At 59.3% G+C, this 14,087-nt stretch overlaps 1 protein-coding gene across 1 annotated transcript in view; it reads left to right on the top strand.

Annotated features, from left to right (window-relative positions):
• The first annotated feature begins 4,549 nt into the window (after nucleotides 1–4,549).
• LOC120585699 (chloride channel protein ClC-Kb) overlaps nucleotides 4,550–14,087 on the top strand; it is an 11,605-nt gene continuing 2,067 nt past the window's right edge. Inside the window, exons 1-16 of the mRNA XM_039842023.1 lie at nucleotides 4,550–4,649; nucleotides 5,337–5,465; nucleotides 6,261–6,389; nucleotides 7,026–7,165; nucleotides 7,479–7,556; nucleotides 7,644–7,722; nucleotides 8,229–8,354; nucleotides 8,647–8,731; nucleotides 8,863–8,964; nucleotides 9,591–9,675; nucleotides 9,937–10,110; nucleotides 10,524–10,593; nucleotides 10,762–10,872; nucleotides 11,198–11,411; nucleotides 12,332–12,465; nucleotides 13,170–13,174. Of these exons, the coding sequence (XP_039697957.1) occupies nucleotides 4,550–4,649; nucleotides 5,337–5,465; nucleotides 6,261–6,389; nucleotides 7,026–7,165; nucleotides 7,479–7,556; nucleotides 7,644–7,722; nucleotides 8,229–8,354; nucleotides 8,647–8,731; nucleotides 8,863–8,964; nucleotides 9,591–9,675; nucleotides 9,937–10,110; nucleotides 10,524–10,593; nucleotides 10,762–10,872; nucleotides 11,198–11,411; nucleotides 12,332–12,465; nucleotides 13,170–13,174 (1,761 nt within the window). The remainder of the gene's footprint in view (nucleotides 4,650–5,336; nucleotides 5,466–6,260; nucleotides 6,390–7,025; nucleotides 7,166–7,478; nucleotides 7,557–7,643; nucleotides 7,723–8,228; nucleotides 8,355–8,646; nucleotides 8,732–8,862; nucleotides 8,965–9,590; nucleotides 9,676–9,936; nucleotides 10,111–10,523; nucleotides 10,594–10,761; nucleotides 10,873–11,197; nucleotides 11,412–12,331; nucleotides 12,466–13,169; nucleotides 13,175–14,087) is intronic.

Below are 14,087 nucleotides of genomic sequence, written 5' to 3'. Positions count from 1 at the left end.
TGAGCTCACGGCCCAGCATTCCAGGCCCATCACTCCGGCCCCGGGGCCTCGGCACAGCAGTGGGGAGGGGGCCAGAGCTGTTCCCTTGCCGCTCACACCCTCGTTCCCAGGACGTTGTGTGTGTGTGGTTTGGGGGGGCGGGCGGTGGTTTCTGTGTCTCCGTCTCCCCCGTCAGCTTGGGGCTCTCAAGGTCTGTGCCTCGCCCATCAGATCACAAGCTCCTTGCGGCCAGGGTTTTCTGTTCCTACCCCTCTCTCCCGAAGATCTGGGTGGTGGGGGATCAAGGCAGAGGGGCCCTGATCCCTGGATCTGGGGATCGCAGGAGCTGCCAGGTCAGGAGGTCAGGGGTGGGTGGAGGACCCCTACCTGTGACCCCGTGTGGGGTGAGGGGCTCCTCCCCTCAGGGCAGATAATGTTCACAGCCCTCTCTTAGGAAGGGTTGAGACAGTGGGGGGTGGGGTGGGTAGAATGTGCAGCTGTCCCCCTGCCAACTCCCACCGGGACCCAGATTCCACGCTCGCCTTCCCCCCCACACCACACTCTGGAACATTTTGGGGCCCCAGGAGGACAAAGCTACCAGCCTGAGGCAGGACTGGGGGTTGGGCCCCGACTCAGGTAACTCAGTAAATATCCTTAAAGATCTAGAAGGTTATGTTCCCGAGAACCATCTGCTCGACCTCCAGCTCGGAAAAGATGCCTAGGACCGTGGCAGGAGGGAGTTCAGTGTGAGGCAGAGGATTCCCGAAGATGACGCTTACTCCAGCTCTGAATTCTGGGGTGCCTGCTGGCTTCTGGCCCTGAGCTTTCCGGCTCGGTCCATTGGGTCCCCACAGCTCTGGAAAGAGGTGTCATCCCCATTTTACAGACAGGGAAATGGAGCCTCTCAGAGAAGGTGGGCTTGCACTGGGTAAGCGGCAGAGCCGGGGTTTGAACCCAGAATACGTGATCCAAAGGCCTCCAGGGGGCCACCTGACCTGAACATATGCGTATGGAGACAGGCTGGCTCAGAAGACCCTGAAAAGCCCCTCTCTGCTTGCCCACAGCTCAGCAGAGCCAGGACTGAGGTCAGGTGGGGCTAGGTGGCAAGGCTAGGGGAAGGCCACTTTAGGTGGGTGGACACTCCGCTGCTGCCCAGGCTGCAGTGTAGGGGTCTGCTGTCCTCTCCAAATCCTGCCTCCTCCCCCACGGAGGCCTCTCTGATTGCTGCAGCCCAGACAAGGGACCCAGATGCCCACAGCACCGCCTGTCTTTGCCCGCCCCGGCGCCTGGCACTGTGACCTGGTCTTCCCGCGTCTGTGATTTCTCTGCTGTCCTCTCTCATCTGTCAGACTGGCAATTCCTCCAGGGCAGGGATTCACCTGTGTCCCGTTAGACTGGGGGCTCCTGAAGGTGGGAACTGTTTCTCTTTCCTCTGGCTCCCACAGAGCTTCATTCTTGGTGGGGGGGCTCCATCTACAGGGGTAATTACTGGTGCTGGTGGTCCGCGAAGTGGGGCCAAAGCAGTGGCTGGAGCAAGAAGGGTCTCTCACTCCAGTGGAGAGTCATGCCTGGCCCATGTCGCCTGCCCTGGCCAAGGGGGCTGCCAGGAAGTTCCCAGCACTGCGGTGAGATAGGAAGAGGGTGGGGAGGGGGAGGGGGCTCCAGAGCCTGCTGCCGCCAGGGGAGGAGCCAGTGGCTAAATGCAGACACGCTGTCATGGTGCTGAGGGCCTGAGTCACTGCTCCTGGATGTCAGATCTCATTACCCACCCCCTGCCCACTGTTCCTCCTCCCTCCCTCCCTCCCTCCCTCCCCGGGCGCCACCCCACATCCACTGGCTTCAGAAGGATCCTGAAAGGTCATCAAGGCCATTCCCCTGTCTCTGGGCATGCCTCTCCCTGTAGATCACAGGGATAGAAGGACCTTTAGAGATGATCCAATGCCTTCAATCCTGCACCTGCCAAGGCATCCTGATCACCTGTGGGAACTTTTAACAAACACAGACTCTTACCCTGCACTCCAAGATTCCGATCTGGGATCTTGGGAAGGGACCAGGACTCTGTTCTCATCAGCTCCTCACACAGCCAGCCCACGGGCCGGTGTTTAGAAACCACTCACTATGCAGTAGATATTTATTGAGCACCTACTATGTGCCAGGCACTGTTCCAGGCTCTGGGAGACTGATGCGACCAAGGCAGAGGTAGGCCCCTGCCCCCACAGCTCCCAGGCTCCCCTCATTGGACAGAAGAGGCGACCGGGGCTCTGAGGGATGAGCGACCAGTTGGAGGCGGCAGCGCTGCTCTGGTTTCGAGCCCCCTCCCACCCTCCACTGCCTCCGGTGCTCAGGGGCTGGCGTGTGCCGGAAGTGGCTTCGGGAGGGACTTGTCACGAGCACCGCACCACCTTGCCACCCTCTTCCCGGTTTCCGGGTACTCACACAGCCAGGAGGGTGAGGGTGTGGACACGCGGTGCTGCCTGGCTGGCTGACGCCGGCTGCGAGGTTGTGGCTGGCAGCTGCCCAAGGCCAGAGATGGTTTGGGATGTCAACAGGGCTGCTGGTTATCCTGTTACGGTGGTACACAGTGGACAGGTTGGGGTGGCCAAGGTGACAGTGGGCCTAGGTCCGTGCAGAGCAGAAGCCCCAACCCCACCTCCCACACTCAACACACACACGTGCTCCTGTTTTGGATTGACTTGGTCTGGCATCTAGGGACAGACGGTGGCTCAGGGTCCCAGGATTTTAACGAGTCATTGAAGGGCCATCGTGATTTTCGGAGGGAGGCTTTGTCTAGGGGAGGTGGGGAGGCCAGTTGTCCCAGATCTCTTGCCCAAATATTCCAAAAGTGCCATCAGACAAAAATCCCTCTGCTTTGTACCCAAACATTGCCCTGATTGATTCAGCTACAGGAGTTTGAGGAGCTCCGGGTAGGGGAAAAGCCACACAGTCCAAGTCTGCTGTGTGGCTTTAGATGAGTGACTGCATCTCTCTGATCCTCCATTTATCACTGCAAAATGATGCTCTGTCTCCAGCTCACGGGGTGCTGGGAGGATGAACTGAGTTGTAGACTTAAAGGGCCTGGCACATAGCCAGCACGTCATAGGTGCTTGTTCCCTCACCGTGCCCCCCGTGTCCTGGCTCCTGCCCTCTACTGGGGTAGGACGAAACCTGGGCATTTACCCAGAAGTGTTGTGCTTCCAGAGGCAGTTTTCTGAGACTGGAGGGGCTGGACACAAGGACGAGTCTTAAGTTCCTCCTCAGGCCTCGGAGGGCCCTGGCCCCCCAGATTTGCTGCCCCTGCTCCAGTTAGTTGGCCTCCTCCCCACCTCTGAGCGGGCTGGGCTGTCAAGGCAGGTCCTGGGAGCTCAGGAGTCAGGCAAACCTGGGAGGGAGTCCTGGATCTTCCCTTTGGCCTCTATGACCTTGGACAAGCAGCCTCACCCCTCTGAGACTCCATTTCTTTGCATCAGAATAGTGCTGCCTCCCTCTCCGGGTTCTCTGGGCATTCACTGATTCGGGAGTGGGGTGTTGAATGCAGAGCCTGGCACACAGCAAGGAGGCAGTAATGACAGCTCCTCTCACCTTTCTCTCTTTTTTCAAATCCCTTCCATGCCTAGCTCTGAGACGATCCCTCCCAGTCCTCCCCCCATCCCAAACCCCAGGTACCCAGCCTGTAGCATGAGCCGCGTGGCTCTGCTGAGTTGTGGGGAGCCCCTGCTCCTGGCCCCTCTTGGCTGCTCTGGCCTGCACGGCTCAGCAGGCCTGGGCAGTTTCGGTTGGTTTGTCAAGGTCGTTCTTAATGGCCGTGGTAAACCCCAGTAGGGCGCATGGGGGAAGAAGGGGGGCAGGATGTTGATTGGTGGAACGTACACCTGTCCAGGTACAACTGAGCTGCAGGCAAAGGAGTCTCTGTTAGAGGACGGCCATCTGGGGCCACAGCAAGGTGGACGGACATAGGTGAGAGGCCACTGGGTGTGGAGCTGGGGATGGACTCGGGTGGGCTCTGCCAGGGCCGGGGTGGGCAGGCAGGGCCAGAAGATAGGAAAGTAGGGAGCAGGGAGCCAGCACCTCGTTTTGTCCCTCACGCCTCTCCTTCTGAGCCTGGGCTTTTCCTGCCTCTATGGCCCGAGCTGAGGGGAAAGGGGCTCAGGGCTGGGCACTGTCCGTGGAGAGCCCACTGTGAGAGAGTGACTTCACTGGGCAACAAGACCGCTCAAGCAGGGGAAGCAGCCAAATGTCTAGGGAGGGTGAGAGAGGTGACCGCAAGAGGGGGAGGGGGCTCTGAGGCTTGGGGTCCCGCCTCAACCCAAGTGCTGCCGGACACGGAGGGCACAGCTAGGAAGCCTGTCCCGCCCTGCACATGAACACACACATGCACACCCTTGGTGACACCACAGGGCACAGGAGACTTAAGTATCTCCTGATAACTGTGCACGTGCACACACACGTGCGTGCACACCCATGCACAGGAAAACAGCATCTTTCCTTTTTATCTGTGAGGTAGCAATACGGAAAGGGCCAAGCAGAGCAGCTCACCAGGGGTCCGTCGTCTGTCAGCTGCATGAGGGACCGGATGGAGGAGCTGGTAGGGCTGCGTGAGGGCTCCTCCGGGAACCCTGTGACTCTTCAGGACCTGTGGGGCCCGTGTCCTCGCATCCGCAGAGGCATCCGAGGTGAGAGCCAGGTCCGCTTCCCCTCCCCATCGAAGACCTCTCAAGACACCACTGCCTACTCAGGCCCCATCTCCCTCACCCATCTGAAAGCCTGAGAGCTGCCTTCCTCCCTCCATTTGCCCCGGACATCACTGCCAGAGTCTTCTGGTGGCAGGGAGGGAAGGGATCTGCCTGTCTCTGGGTCAGACATGCTAGATGTCTGCCCTCTGCCTTTGGGACTGCAGCCCCAGATCCTGATCACTGTGCCAGGGGCCTTGCTAGGGGCCCAGTGGGTGCTCTCTGGCCTGACACTAGCCCCACAGGTCAACACAGGGGTCTTGCTAGATGCTTGTGTTCTCTAAGCTATGGACCCTGTGGAGATATGAGAGAGCTGTAGCCCCCAGCACTCCCTCCACACCCCTGCCCCCTCGATCATTCTTTTATAAATACCCCAGTACGAAGCAGGGCTTGGGGGAGGGCAGACTGGTCAAAGGCTCCCTGGCAGCGCCAATGAGCCTGGCATTCACTGTGCTGCAACCTTCACTCACCACAAATTTGCCCCTCACATGAGTCAGAGGCCCCTCCGGGCCCCCTTGAATTGAACCACCTGCTCCAGCCCCATGCTGCCCCTGTCCTTCCTGCCCTGAGCTTGCCCAGGCCTCCATGGAAGGGGATGTCTCTGGCTGTGACCCCACGCCCCTGCTCCAGGTGGCCTGGAGTGGCTAAAGCAGAAGCTGTTCCGTGTGGGTGAGGACTGGTACTTCCTGATGACCCTCGGGGTGCTCATGGCCCTGATCAGCTTCACCATGAGCTTCATCGTTCGGCGTGTGGTCCAAGGTGAGCCCTGCCCAGCACGCACGCCTGCTCTGGGCCCAGGGCTTCGGAGCATGCGCGCTCGGGGATGCCTGAGGGGCTGCCAGGTGCAGCAGGGCTGGGGGAGGGGTTGGGGTGGGGAAGAAGCTTGGATCCAGTCCTGGTTTTGCTCTTGACTTGCTGTGTGGCCCTGGGCAGGCTCCTGCCTGTCTCTGGGCCTCAGTCTCCTCATCTGCATAGTGAGCAAGGAGACCTGAATGTTCCCAAGAGCCCTTTCCTCTGAACTCGGTGCTCCCCTCTTTCCTGCCGCCCCTGCTCCCTCTGCTCCCCGCTCCCTCCTCATTCTCAGCTCAGTAGAGAGGGGAGGGCACTTGCCTAGACCACCGTGCTTCAGCAGGCTCTTTCCACCTTGGGGTCTCTCTGAAAGAGGGGGCGTGGGGCAGGAAGGGTCTAACACATCTACTCTGGGAGGCTTACTCAGGTGTCATCATGAGGACCTGCTCCGCACCAGACACTGTCTCGGACGCTTCACACTCTGTCTCATTTCTCACAATGACCCTGTGAGGAAGGCACCAACCATCACTAGCCCAGTTGACAGATAGGGAAGCAGAGGCTCTGAGAGGTTGCCCAGTCTTCTTCAGCTAGGGGGCGGCAAAACTGGGTGGGGGTCCAGAGTCCTGCTCCTGCCTCCTCTTGGGGATCTGCCACTCATTGGGCGGCCTAGGCTTCTTCTCTCTGAGCCTCCATTTCCTGGTCAGTAAATGGGCATCTGAGGGCTACAGAGACTGTGGTGGCTCCCTGACCCCCAGATGTCCCCAGCACACAAGTGGCTGTATCGGGAGATTGGGAACAGCCACCTGCTCCGGTATCTCTCCTGGACCGTGTATCCGGTGGCCTTGGTCTCCTTCTCTTCGGGCTTCTCACAGAGCATCACACCCTCCTCAGGAGGTGAGCCCAGACACCACGCCGTTTGCCTGTGTGACTTGCATGCAGTCCACGCCGGCCCAAACCTTTTCATATCCCTTGGGCTTCTGATAGGGGGGAAGCAGGAAGCAATAACCCTATTTCACAGCCGAAGAAGCTCAGAAGAGTTGTGTCACTTGCCCAAAGTCACACAGCGAGGAGGCCAGATCTTGACTGCTGAGTGCTGATGACTCTGCTTCCTTTCTGAGAGCTTTTCTGGGTGGCGATGGGGGGCACTAGTGGCCTGCAGGGACAGTGCCAAAGGTATTCTCGGGGTGGGGGTTCTGTATGAGGACATAGCTCCTCCAGGCCTCTCAGCTCTGCCTCCAGCTCCAGGCCAGCAGAGGAGAGCTCCAGGTGTGCATCCAGGGTGGCCTAAGAGCCTATCCTGGGTACCCCCCATCCTGCCATAGCCATCTGCCAGGCCCAGTTGGAAGGACAACTCACATCCCCTCTCTGACCCTCAGCTTCCTCCCTGAAATCTGGGTTTATGAATCCTAATTTCTAGGATTCAGGATGACCTGACAAGAGGGTGATTTGAAACACTCTGCAGGGTAAAGTGTTGAGAGTTTAATCCAGAGGTTCTCCCTCCTCCTGCCCCTGGACCTACCCCCTGACAAGGTTCTGGAATCCCGGAGCTGAAGACCATCTTGTCGGGCGTGATCTTGGAGGACTACCTGGATATTAAGAACTTCGGGGCCAAGGTGGTGGGCCTCACCTGCACCCTGGCCACCGGCAGCACCATCTTCCTAGGCAAAGTGGTAAGGGCAGGTGCGAGAGCACCCCCACACCTCACCCTGAACCTTCTTCCGTCTGCCTTTTCCCTGTTGCCCACCCAAGCTGGATCAGAGGAGACTCAGGCCAATGCCTGCCTTTGGGAGTCAGTCTTGGGGAGGAGGCAGGCTGGGTCCCGGGGTTGGGGAGATGGAGGAGGTAGGTGTGGTGTAGCAGCCATGCTGTCTCTGGATGAGATTCCTGCTGCCCGCCAACCCTGGGCCCTGAGGGGAAGGAGGAAGGGCCTATCTCCCCCTAGAGGATGAGACGTGGGCCCCGTGCTCATACCTTCCCCGGCAGGGCCCCTTCGTGCACCTGTCTGTGATGATCGCTGCCTACCTGGGCCGTGTGCTCACCAAGACCACTGGGGAGTCTGAGGTAAGGGGCTCAAGGAGGGCGCCTCTCGGAAAAATGAGGGGGGCGGGCGGGGGCTGGCCCTGAGCCCTGGATTCTGGATTCCCCCAGAACAAGAGCAAGCAAAACGAATTGCTGGTGGCCGGGGCGGCAGTGGGCGTGGCCACAGTCTTTGCTGCTCCCTTCAGCGGTGAGATGCTTCCTTTGCCCCGCCCCCTGCCCCCGAAACCTGGAGCTCGCCCACACCAGACTGACCAGCTCCCTCTGCCCCGTAGAGGAGTCTGGAGGAGGGATAGGAGCTAATTTCGCTCTTGGTTCTAACAGCAGTCTCGCTGGCACAGGGTGGGGGTGGGTGGGTGTCCAGATGCTTCGGGGTTACCGTAGAGAGACTTGGGGGTGAGATCCAGCCCTCTGTGTGGCCCTGGACCAGTGAGTTTACCTCTCTGAGCCTCATTTCCTCATCTGTGAAGTGGGATCATAGCAGTCCCCACCCCAAAGTGCTGTTGTAAGGATCGAGGTGGCTGCGGTTGCACAGGGGTGGCCGTGTTCCCTGGGCAGCTACCCTCCCCTCCCTTCAGTTGAGGACCGAAGAGAAGGGGCGGCCCTGTCTGCAGGCCCTCGGAGAGCAGGACGGGAGGGGTCAGGGCGCTGGGATGGCTGGAGGCCGGGTCTGCCTAAGCCCAGCGTTGCCCCCAGGCGTCCTATTCAGCATCGAGGTCGTCTCTTCCCACTTCACCGTCTGGGATTACTGGAGGGGCTTCTTCGCTGCCACCTGTGGCGCCTTCATGTTCCGCCTCCTGGCGGTCTTCAACAGCGAGCAGGGTGAGCCCCGCCTGGACCCCCTGACTCCAGCCTCCGGCCTCGCCTCCCCTCCCCCTTCTCTCCTCGCCCCCTCTTTTCCTCTCTCTTCCCTTCTTCCCTCCTCCTCTCCTTTCTCTCCCTCCTTCTTCCCCTTCCTGTTCCCCTCCTCTTCTAGGATAGAAGGGAGCTGACCTGTCTTAGGCACAAAGGGTGAGGGGCCCTGACGGTAGAAGGGGCAACGCTGGGCAGGGAGCAGGGGCCAGGGCTGGGGTGGGAGTGTGGTCCCTGATCCTCACTCCCCGCATCCACCCAGAGACCATCACCTCTCTCTATAAGACCAATTTCCGAGTGGACATCCCCTTTGACCTGCCGGAAATCTTCTTTTTTGTGGTGCTGGGGTGAGTGGTGCCTTGGGCCCCTCAGTGCAGTGTGTATGTGGGGGGGGAGGGGGCGGGGGGAGGGGGGTCTTCTCCAGGCCTGAACTGCAGCCTTGGTTCTGGGGCTCTGGACTCCCCCGCCCTCCCTGCAGGGCCGTCTGTGGCATCCTGAGCTGTGCCTACCTCTTCTGTCAGCGAGAGTTCCTCAACTTTGTCAAGATCAATCCCATCACCTCCAAACTGCTGGCCACCAGGTGGGCTCTGAGCTGGGCTTGCGAGATCCTCTGAGAATTCTCAGCTTCTGAGCCCACAACTCCCTTATATAGAGCCCCGCCCCCTGACTGCAGCCTTATCTTCCTCCTGAGCTCCCCAAACCTCCCTAGCACACACCCCACGTATGGAGCCCCATTCCTTCATAATACCCAACTACAGGTCCCCACAGTCACGGGTCCCCCTGCTTACCTCCTCCATGTAACCCCACTCCTTCTTAGGGATCACTCTGCTCCCTCACTGAACCCCACTTTTCCACCGAGCCCCAAGCCCCTTGCTGCGCATCCTCTCCTCCCCAAACCTTGCCTGCCCCCTGGCATTGATACTTTAAAGTCAGCCAGGCCTCCTCTGCCCTAGACTAGCCATGCGCTGGCCCCACCCTGGCCTGGCTGACCTCTGTCCCAAACTCTCCTATTAGCCCTGCCCCCTTGTTACCCAGAGCTATGGTGGGTGGGCCGACCCCCACGGCTCCCTCTCCCTGAGAGGGCCTGGCTCATGACCCTGCCCCATCTGCCTCCTTCTGCCTGAGTGTCAGCCCCCAGGGTGGTGGGACCCAGGTCCCCCTCCATGGGGTGCTGGCACTGGAGCTTATCCTCCCACCTCCCCACAGCAAGCCTCTGTACTCTGCCCTGGCCGCCTTGCTTCTTGCCTCCATCACCTACCCCCCCGGCCTGGGCCGCTTCATGGCTTCTCGGGTAAGAGGCCCTGAGCTGGGCAGCGGGACTGGGGAACCCCCTGATTCATTTCCCACTTTCTTCCTGTTGTCTCACTTAACCCCCACGACACCTGGAAGGAGAGGCCTTTGCATCGGTCCGGGAGGCTCAGGGCCAGTCCCAAGGTCTCCCCACGCTGATGGCGAGTGGCAGAGGAGGATATGAGGCGGGGTCCGGCAGTGGCGGGTGGTAGGGACTGCTGCCCCACCCCCCGTGCAGAATTCCGACCTGCTCCTGCTCCAGCTGTCCATGGAGGAGCACCTGGACTCACTGTTTGACAACAACTCGTGGGCGCTGATGACCCGGAACTCGTCCCCGCCCTGGCCCACGGAACCTGACCCCCAGAACCTGTGGTTCGAGTGGTACCACCCGCGGTTCACCATCTTTGGGACCCTTACCTTCTTCCTGCTTATGAAGGTGGGTGTCCTAGGGTCCCCGGGGGCGTGCCCAGAGCCGAGACGAGTCTTGGGTGGGATGGGGGTGCCTCCCCACGGAATGCAGCACAGCGCCTGCGCCTCCCCCCCAGACTCCCTGGCCTGACCCATGCCCATTGCGTGGCCCTGGGCTAGACCTTCAGCTCTCCGAACCTTGGTTTCTTCATTTTGAAAATGGAGTAGTTACTGTGCCTACCTCAAAGGGAAGGTTAAGAGGGAAGAAAAGAGAGCTCCTGGCACACAGTAGGCACTTTGTCAGGGTGAGGTTCCTTCCGCTGGCCGGTGCCTTCCCTGACTCCAGACACTGGTGAGGGGCCTGGGCCCGGGCATCCTCGTCCTCCCTGGGACACTCTCCGTCCCGTCCTCCCTGCCCTGCCCGCTCTTTCCCCCAAACAGTTCTGGATGCTGATTCTGGCCACCACGATCCCCATCCCTGCCGGGTATTTCCTGCCTGTGTTCATCTTCGGTGAGTCTGGGGCCTGAGGGTCCTAGAGGTTCAGGCATCTGGGGCAGGGCCATGGCTCTGGTCTGCCCCTCCCTCCCCGGGATGGTACTAAGGTTGGTCCCCAAGGATGGAGGGCTGTGGGGGCCGGGTCAGCCCCGCTCCCCTTCCTCACCCTAACTCTGTGACCAGGAGCTGCCACCGGGCGCCTCATAGGGGAGATCCTCTCTTTTGCTTTCCCTGAGGGCATCGTGGCCGGAGGAGCCACCAACCCCATCATGCCTGGAGGCTATGCCTTGGCAGGTGAGTGGGCCAGGTCCCCATTGGGTGGGCTGGACCTGGAGAATCAGCCGGGCGTGATGTGGTCACTGAGCCCCTGGACGAGCTCCTCTCCCTTCCCTGAGCCCCCGGTGCTCTCTCCAGCTTGTCTTGTCCCTAACCCTTCATCCTCTTCCTTACTGCCCTTCCTCCTTACGAAGCCCAGGCTTTGGGGCACTTCCAGCCCTGGTCAGCGTGTGGCCTCTGGACAACTCCCACCCTAGCCCTTGGCCACAGCCATATCAGCCTTGGCGTCTGCGTGAGGCTGGCCCTCGGCCTGAGCCCCCTGCCCTGGCTTTGCATCCTGCAGGGGCTGCGGCCTTCTCAGGGGCCGTGACCCACTCCATCTCAACGGCGCTGCTGGCCTTTGAGATGACCGGCCAGATCGTGCACGCGTTGCCCATACTGATGGCAGTGCTGATGGCCAATGCCATCGCCCAGAGCTTCCAGCCCTCCTTCTACGATGGCACCATTATTGTCAAGAAGCTGCCGTATCTTCCATGGATCCGGGGCCGAAAAATCAGGTGAGCGGCACTTGCCTCAGTCCGGCTGCCAGAGGCAACGGTGTCTGGGTGGGCTGGGGGTGGATCCCCCCAAACACCCCACTGCAGCTGACCTTGGACATGGGTGGTGTGGGAGGGCCGACACGCAGCTGCCCTGTTGTCTCCATTCTCTGAAGCTCCCCAAGTGACCTTGGGCCTTGGCCTCCTGGGCCTCTGCACTTTACTAGTCATTAGTCTGTCTTCACAACAGAACAGATGTTGCCCATTGGTGGGAAACTGGGGCTCAGAGACGTGCCATGTCTTGCTCCCGGTCACACAGAGAGTCAGCACCAGGTCTGGGGGGGCCCCTCCCCGCTCTCCGCTCCTGCTCTGCTGTTCTCGCTGGGACATTGTGTGCTGGAGGTGGAACTAGTGTGGAAATGGGGTTCGAGGTCCTCGCTGGACCAGGTGGGACCACAGCAGCCTCTGTCCCCTGAGAGGCAGGACGAGGAGGCCCTGAGATCCCAGGTCCCAGGCCCAGCGCCAAGCACGTGCCAGCTGCCACCTCGCTGTGGACCTGTTTCCCCATCTGTAAAATGCGATTGCTTTTCAAACGTTAAAGCTTTTTTTTTTTTTTTCCTTTTTGCTATCAGACTTTTTTCAAATGACATTCTCTAGGGAAGGATTCTGAATAAAACAGACCAAAGCTGGTTGCGGGGAGGGCGGGTAGCGGGGAGACAGGGATCCAGGGGGCTGAGAATTCAGAGCCAGGCCATACACAGGTAAGCCGGTCCTCAGGTTCCTGTCTACCTCAGGGTTCTAGGAGCTGCTCATTCTGGGAACCTCTCAGTCCCTGCCCACACCTGAGAACCAGCAGAAATCCCCCCAGGTACCCTGCCTTGTCCTGGGGTCTGGGGATGCCCCGACTCCAGGACCTGATGGGACCATCCCTCTGCCCCCAGCTCTCACCGTGTCATTGTGGAGCACTTCATGAACTGTACCATCACCACGCTGGCCAAGGACATGCCACTGGAGGAGGTGGTCAAGGTCGTGACCTCCACAGACTTGGCCGAGTACCCCCTGGTGGAGAGCACAGGTGCCTAGCAGGAAGAGGGGAAGGGAGAGTGGGGAGGGGCATTCTCTCTACCTTCCTCTTGGACCCTGGAGGGTCAGGCCCAGGAAAGGGGAAGCAGGGCGTTGGACCTGTCGGGCCGACATGAATCTGGATCCTGGCTCTGCAGCTGTGTGACATTGGGCAAATCACTTCACCTCTCTGAGCCTGTTTCCTCATGAGTAAGATGGAGATTATAGCCATCCTACTTTGAGGTGGCCGAGATGTTTAAATGAGAGATGAGAGGATTCTTGTAAGGCTCCCCACAGTCAGCTCTCGGAATTCTGGAAACCACGCCCAGTGTGCTTGGGGACTAGGGGCAGGATGATGGTGGCACTAGCAGAGTCATTCGGAAGGGCTCTTCCTCTCAGTCTCCCCTTCAAGCGTCCCTCAGCTGAGTCCCCTTCACAATCCCCGATGTCATGAGAAGAACATCTTTTTAAAGAACAATGAATCTGAGCCCTCGTTAAGAGACACATACGCTGAATCTTTGGGAAGGATCTGGCTAGAACATCATTTCCCATTGGGACGAGTATACTATGAGTGGGAAAGATAAGTTGGGGGTGGGGCAACCACATCCACTCGGGGTCACTGTCAACCTTTACGTCTCCTTTGTGCAAATGAGACCCGGTGTACACTTGGCAAGCATAGCACAGCTGGATTTGGGTCCCCACTTGTCCCTTTGGCAGGTACGGTAAGCAGCAGGCACAACCATATGGGTCACCCTCATAACCACCCCAAGAGGCATAAAGCCACTTATGAGCAGCAGAACCAGGGGTCAACTCTCTATGAACTACAGTTGCCTCGTCTGGAAGACAGGGACCAATACAGAATGGAGTTGTCAGAGGGTCTCATCCCAGACACCAGGCCCTTCTCCCCACCCAAACTGGGACACCCTTATCCCACAGAACGTGCCAAATATCCCATTTGAACGTATTCACTAACGGAGAACCCCTCCTAGAGGCTTCGCCTCGTGGAACAAAGACAGAATTGGCCTCCAAGACAAAGTCCACTCTACCCTTAGAGCCACAGGAAGCAAAAAGCTCCCAACCCGCAGAGCTGGGCTGTGGGACCCTGCTCTCACCCAAGAAATCGCTCGAGTTATTTTTTTAAAAGAGGGAGCACATATAAGCCTAGTTCAGATAAGAAGCAAAAATACCAGGCTGTCCCCTCAAAACTGAATACCTGCAAACTCCAGTGATACTCTGGAGTGAGATTTGCCAAGCCCCCAGCACACAGTAGGACCTCAGAATATGGTGGCCTCCCAGGTTCATGCCTTCACTGGGCTGAGCCGGACAAGAAACTTCCTGTGGGAAGTGAGGGATAAAGCCCAGCCCTGGGCACAGACATCTTCATTCAAGTGTCCCGAACCTGCTCCTGCCTTGAAGCCCTGCCTCTTGGGGAACCTTAGGGTCAGCAGACTCCCTCCTGGCCCCCCGGCAGCCTTGGCTACCTCCCTACCACAGCAGAAGCTGAGGGACCTTGGGTAAGACAATTAACTTCTTTGGGCCTCTGAGCCTCAGTTTCTGATTCTACAAAATAGGTGATAATAGCTCCTGACCCATAGGCTGTTGCAGGTTCCCGGAAACATAGTAGAAATGCAAGTT

This window comes from Pteropus medius, unplaced genomic scaffold (assembly GCF_902729225.1).
Source record: "Pteropus medius unplaced genomic scaffold, Ma_sr-lr_union100, whole genome shotgun sequence".
NCBI lineage: Eukaryota > Metazoa > Chordata > Mammalia > Chiroptera > Pteropodidae > Pteropus > Pteropus medius.
This window is presented reverse-complemented; position numbering and strand designations above follow the sequence as displayed.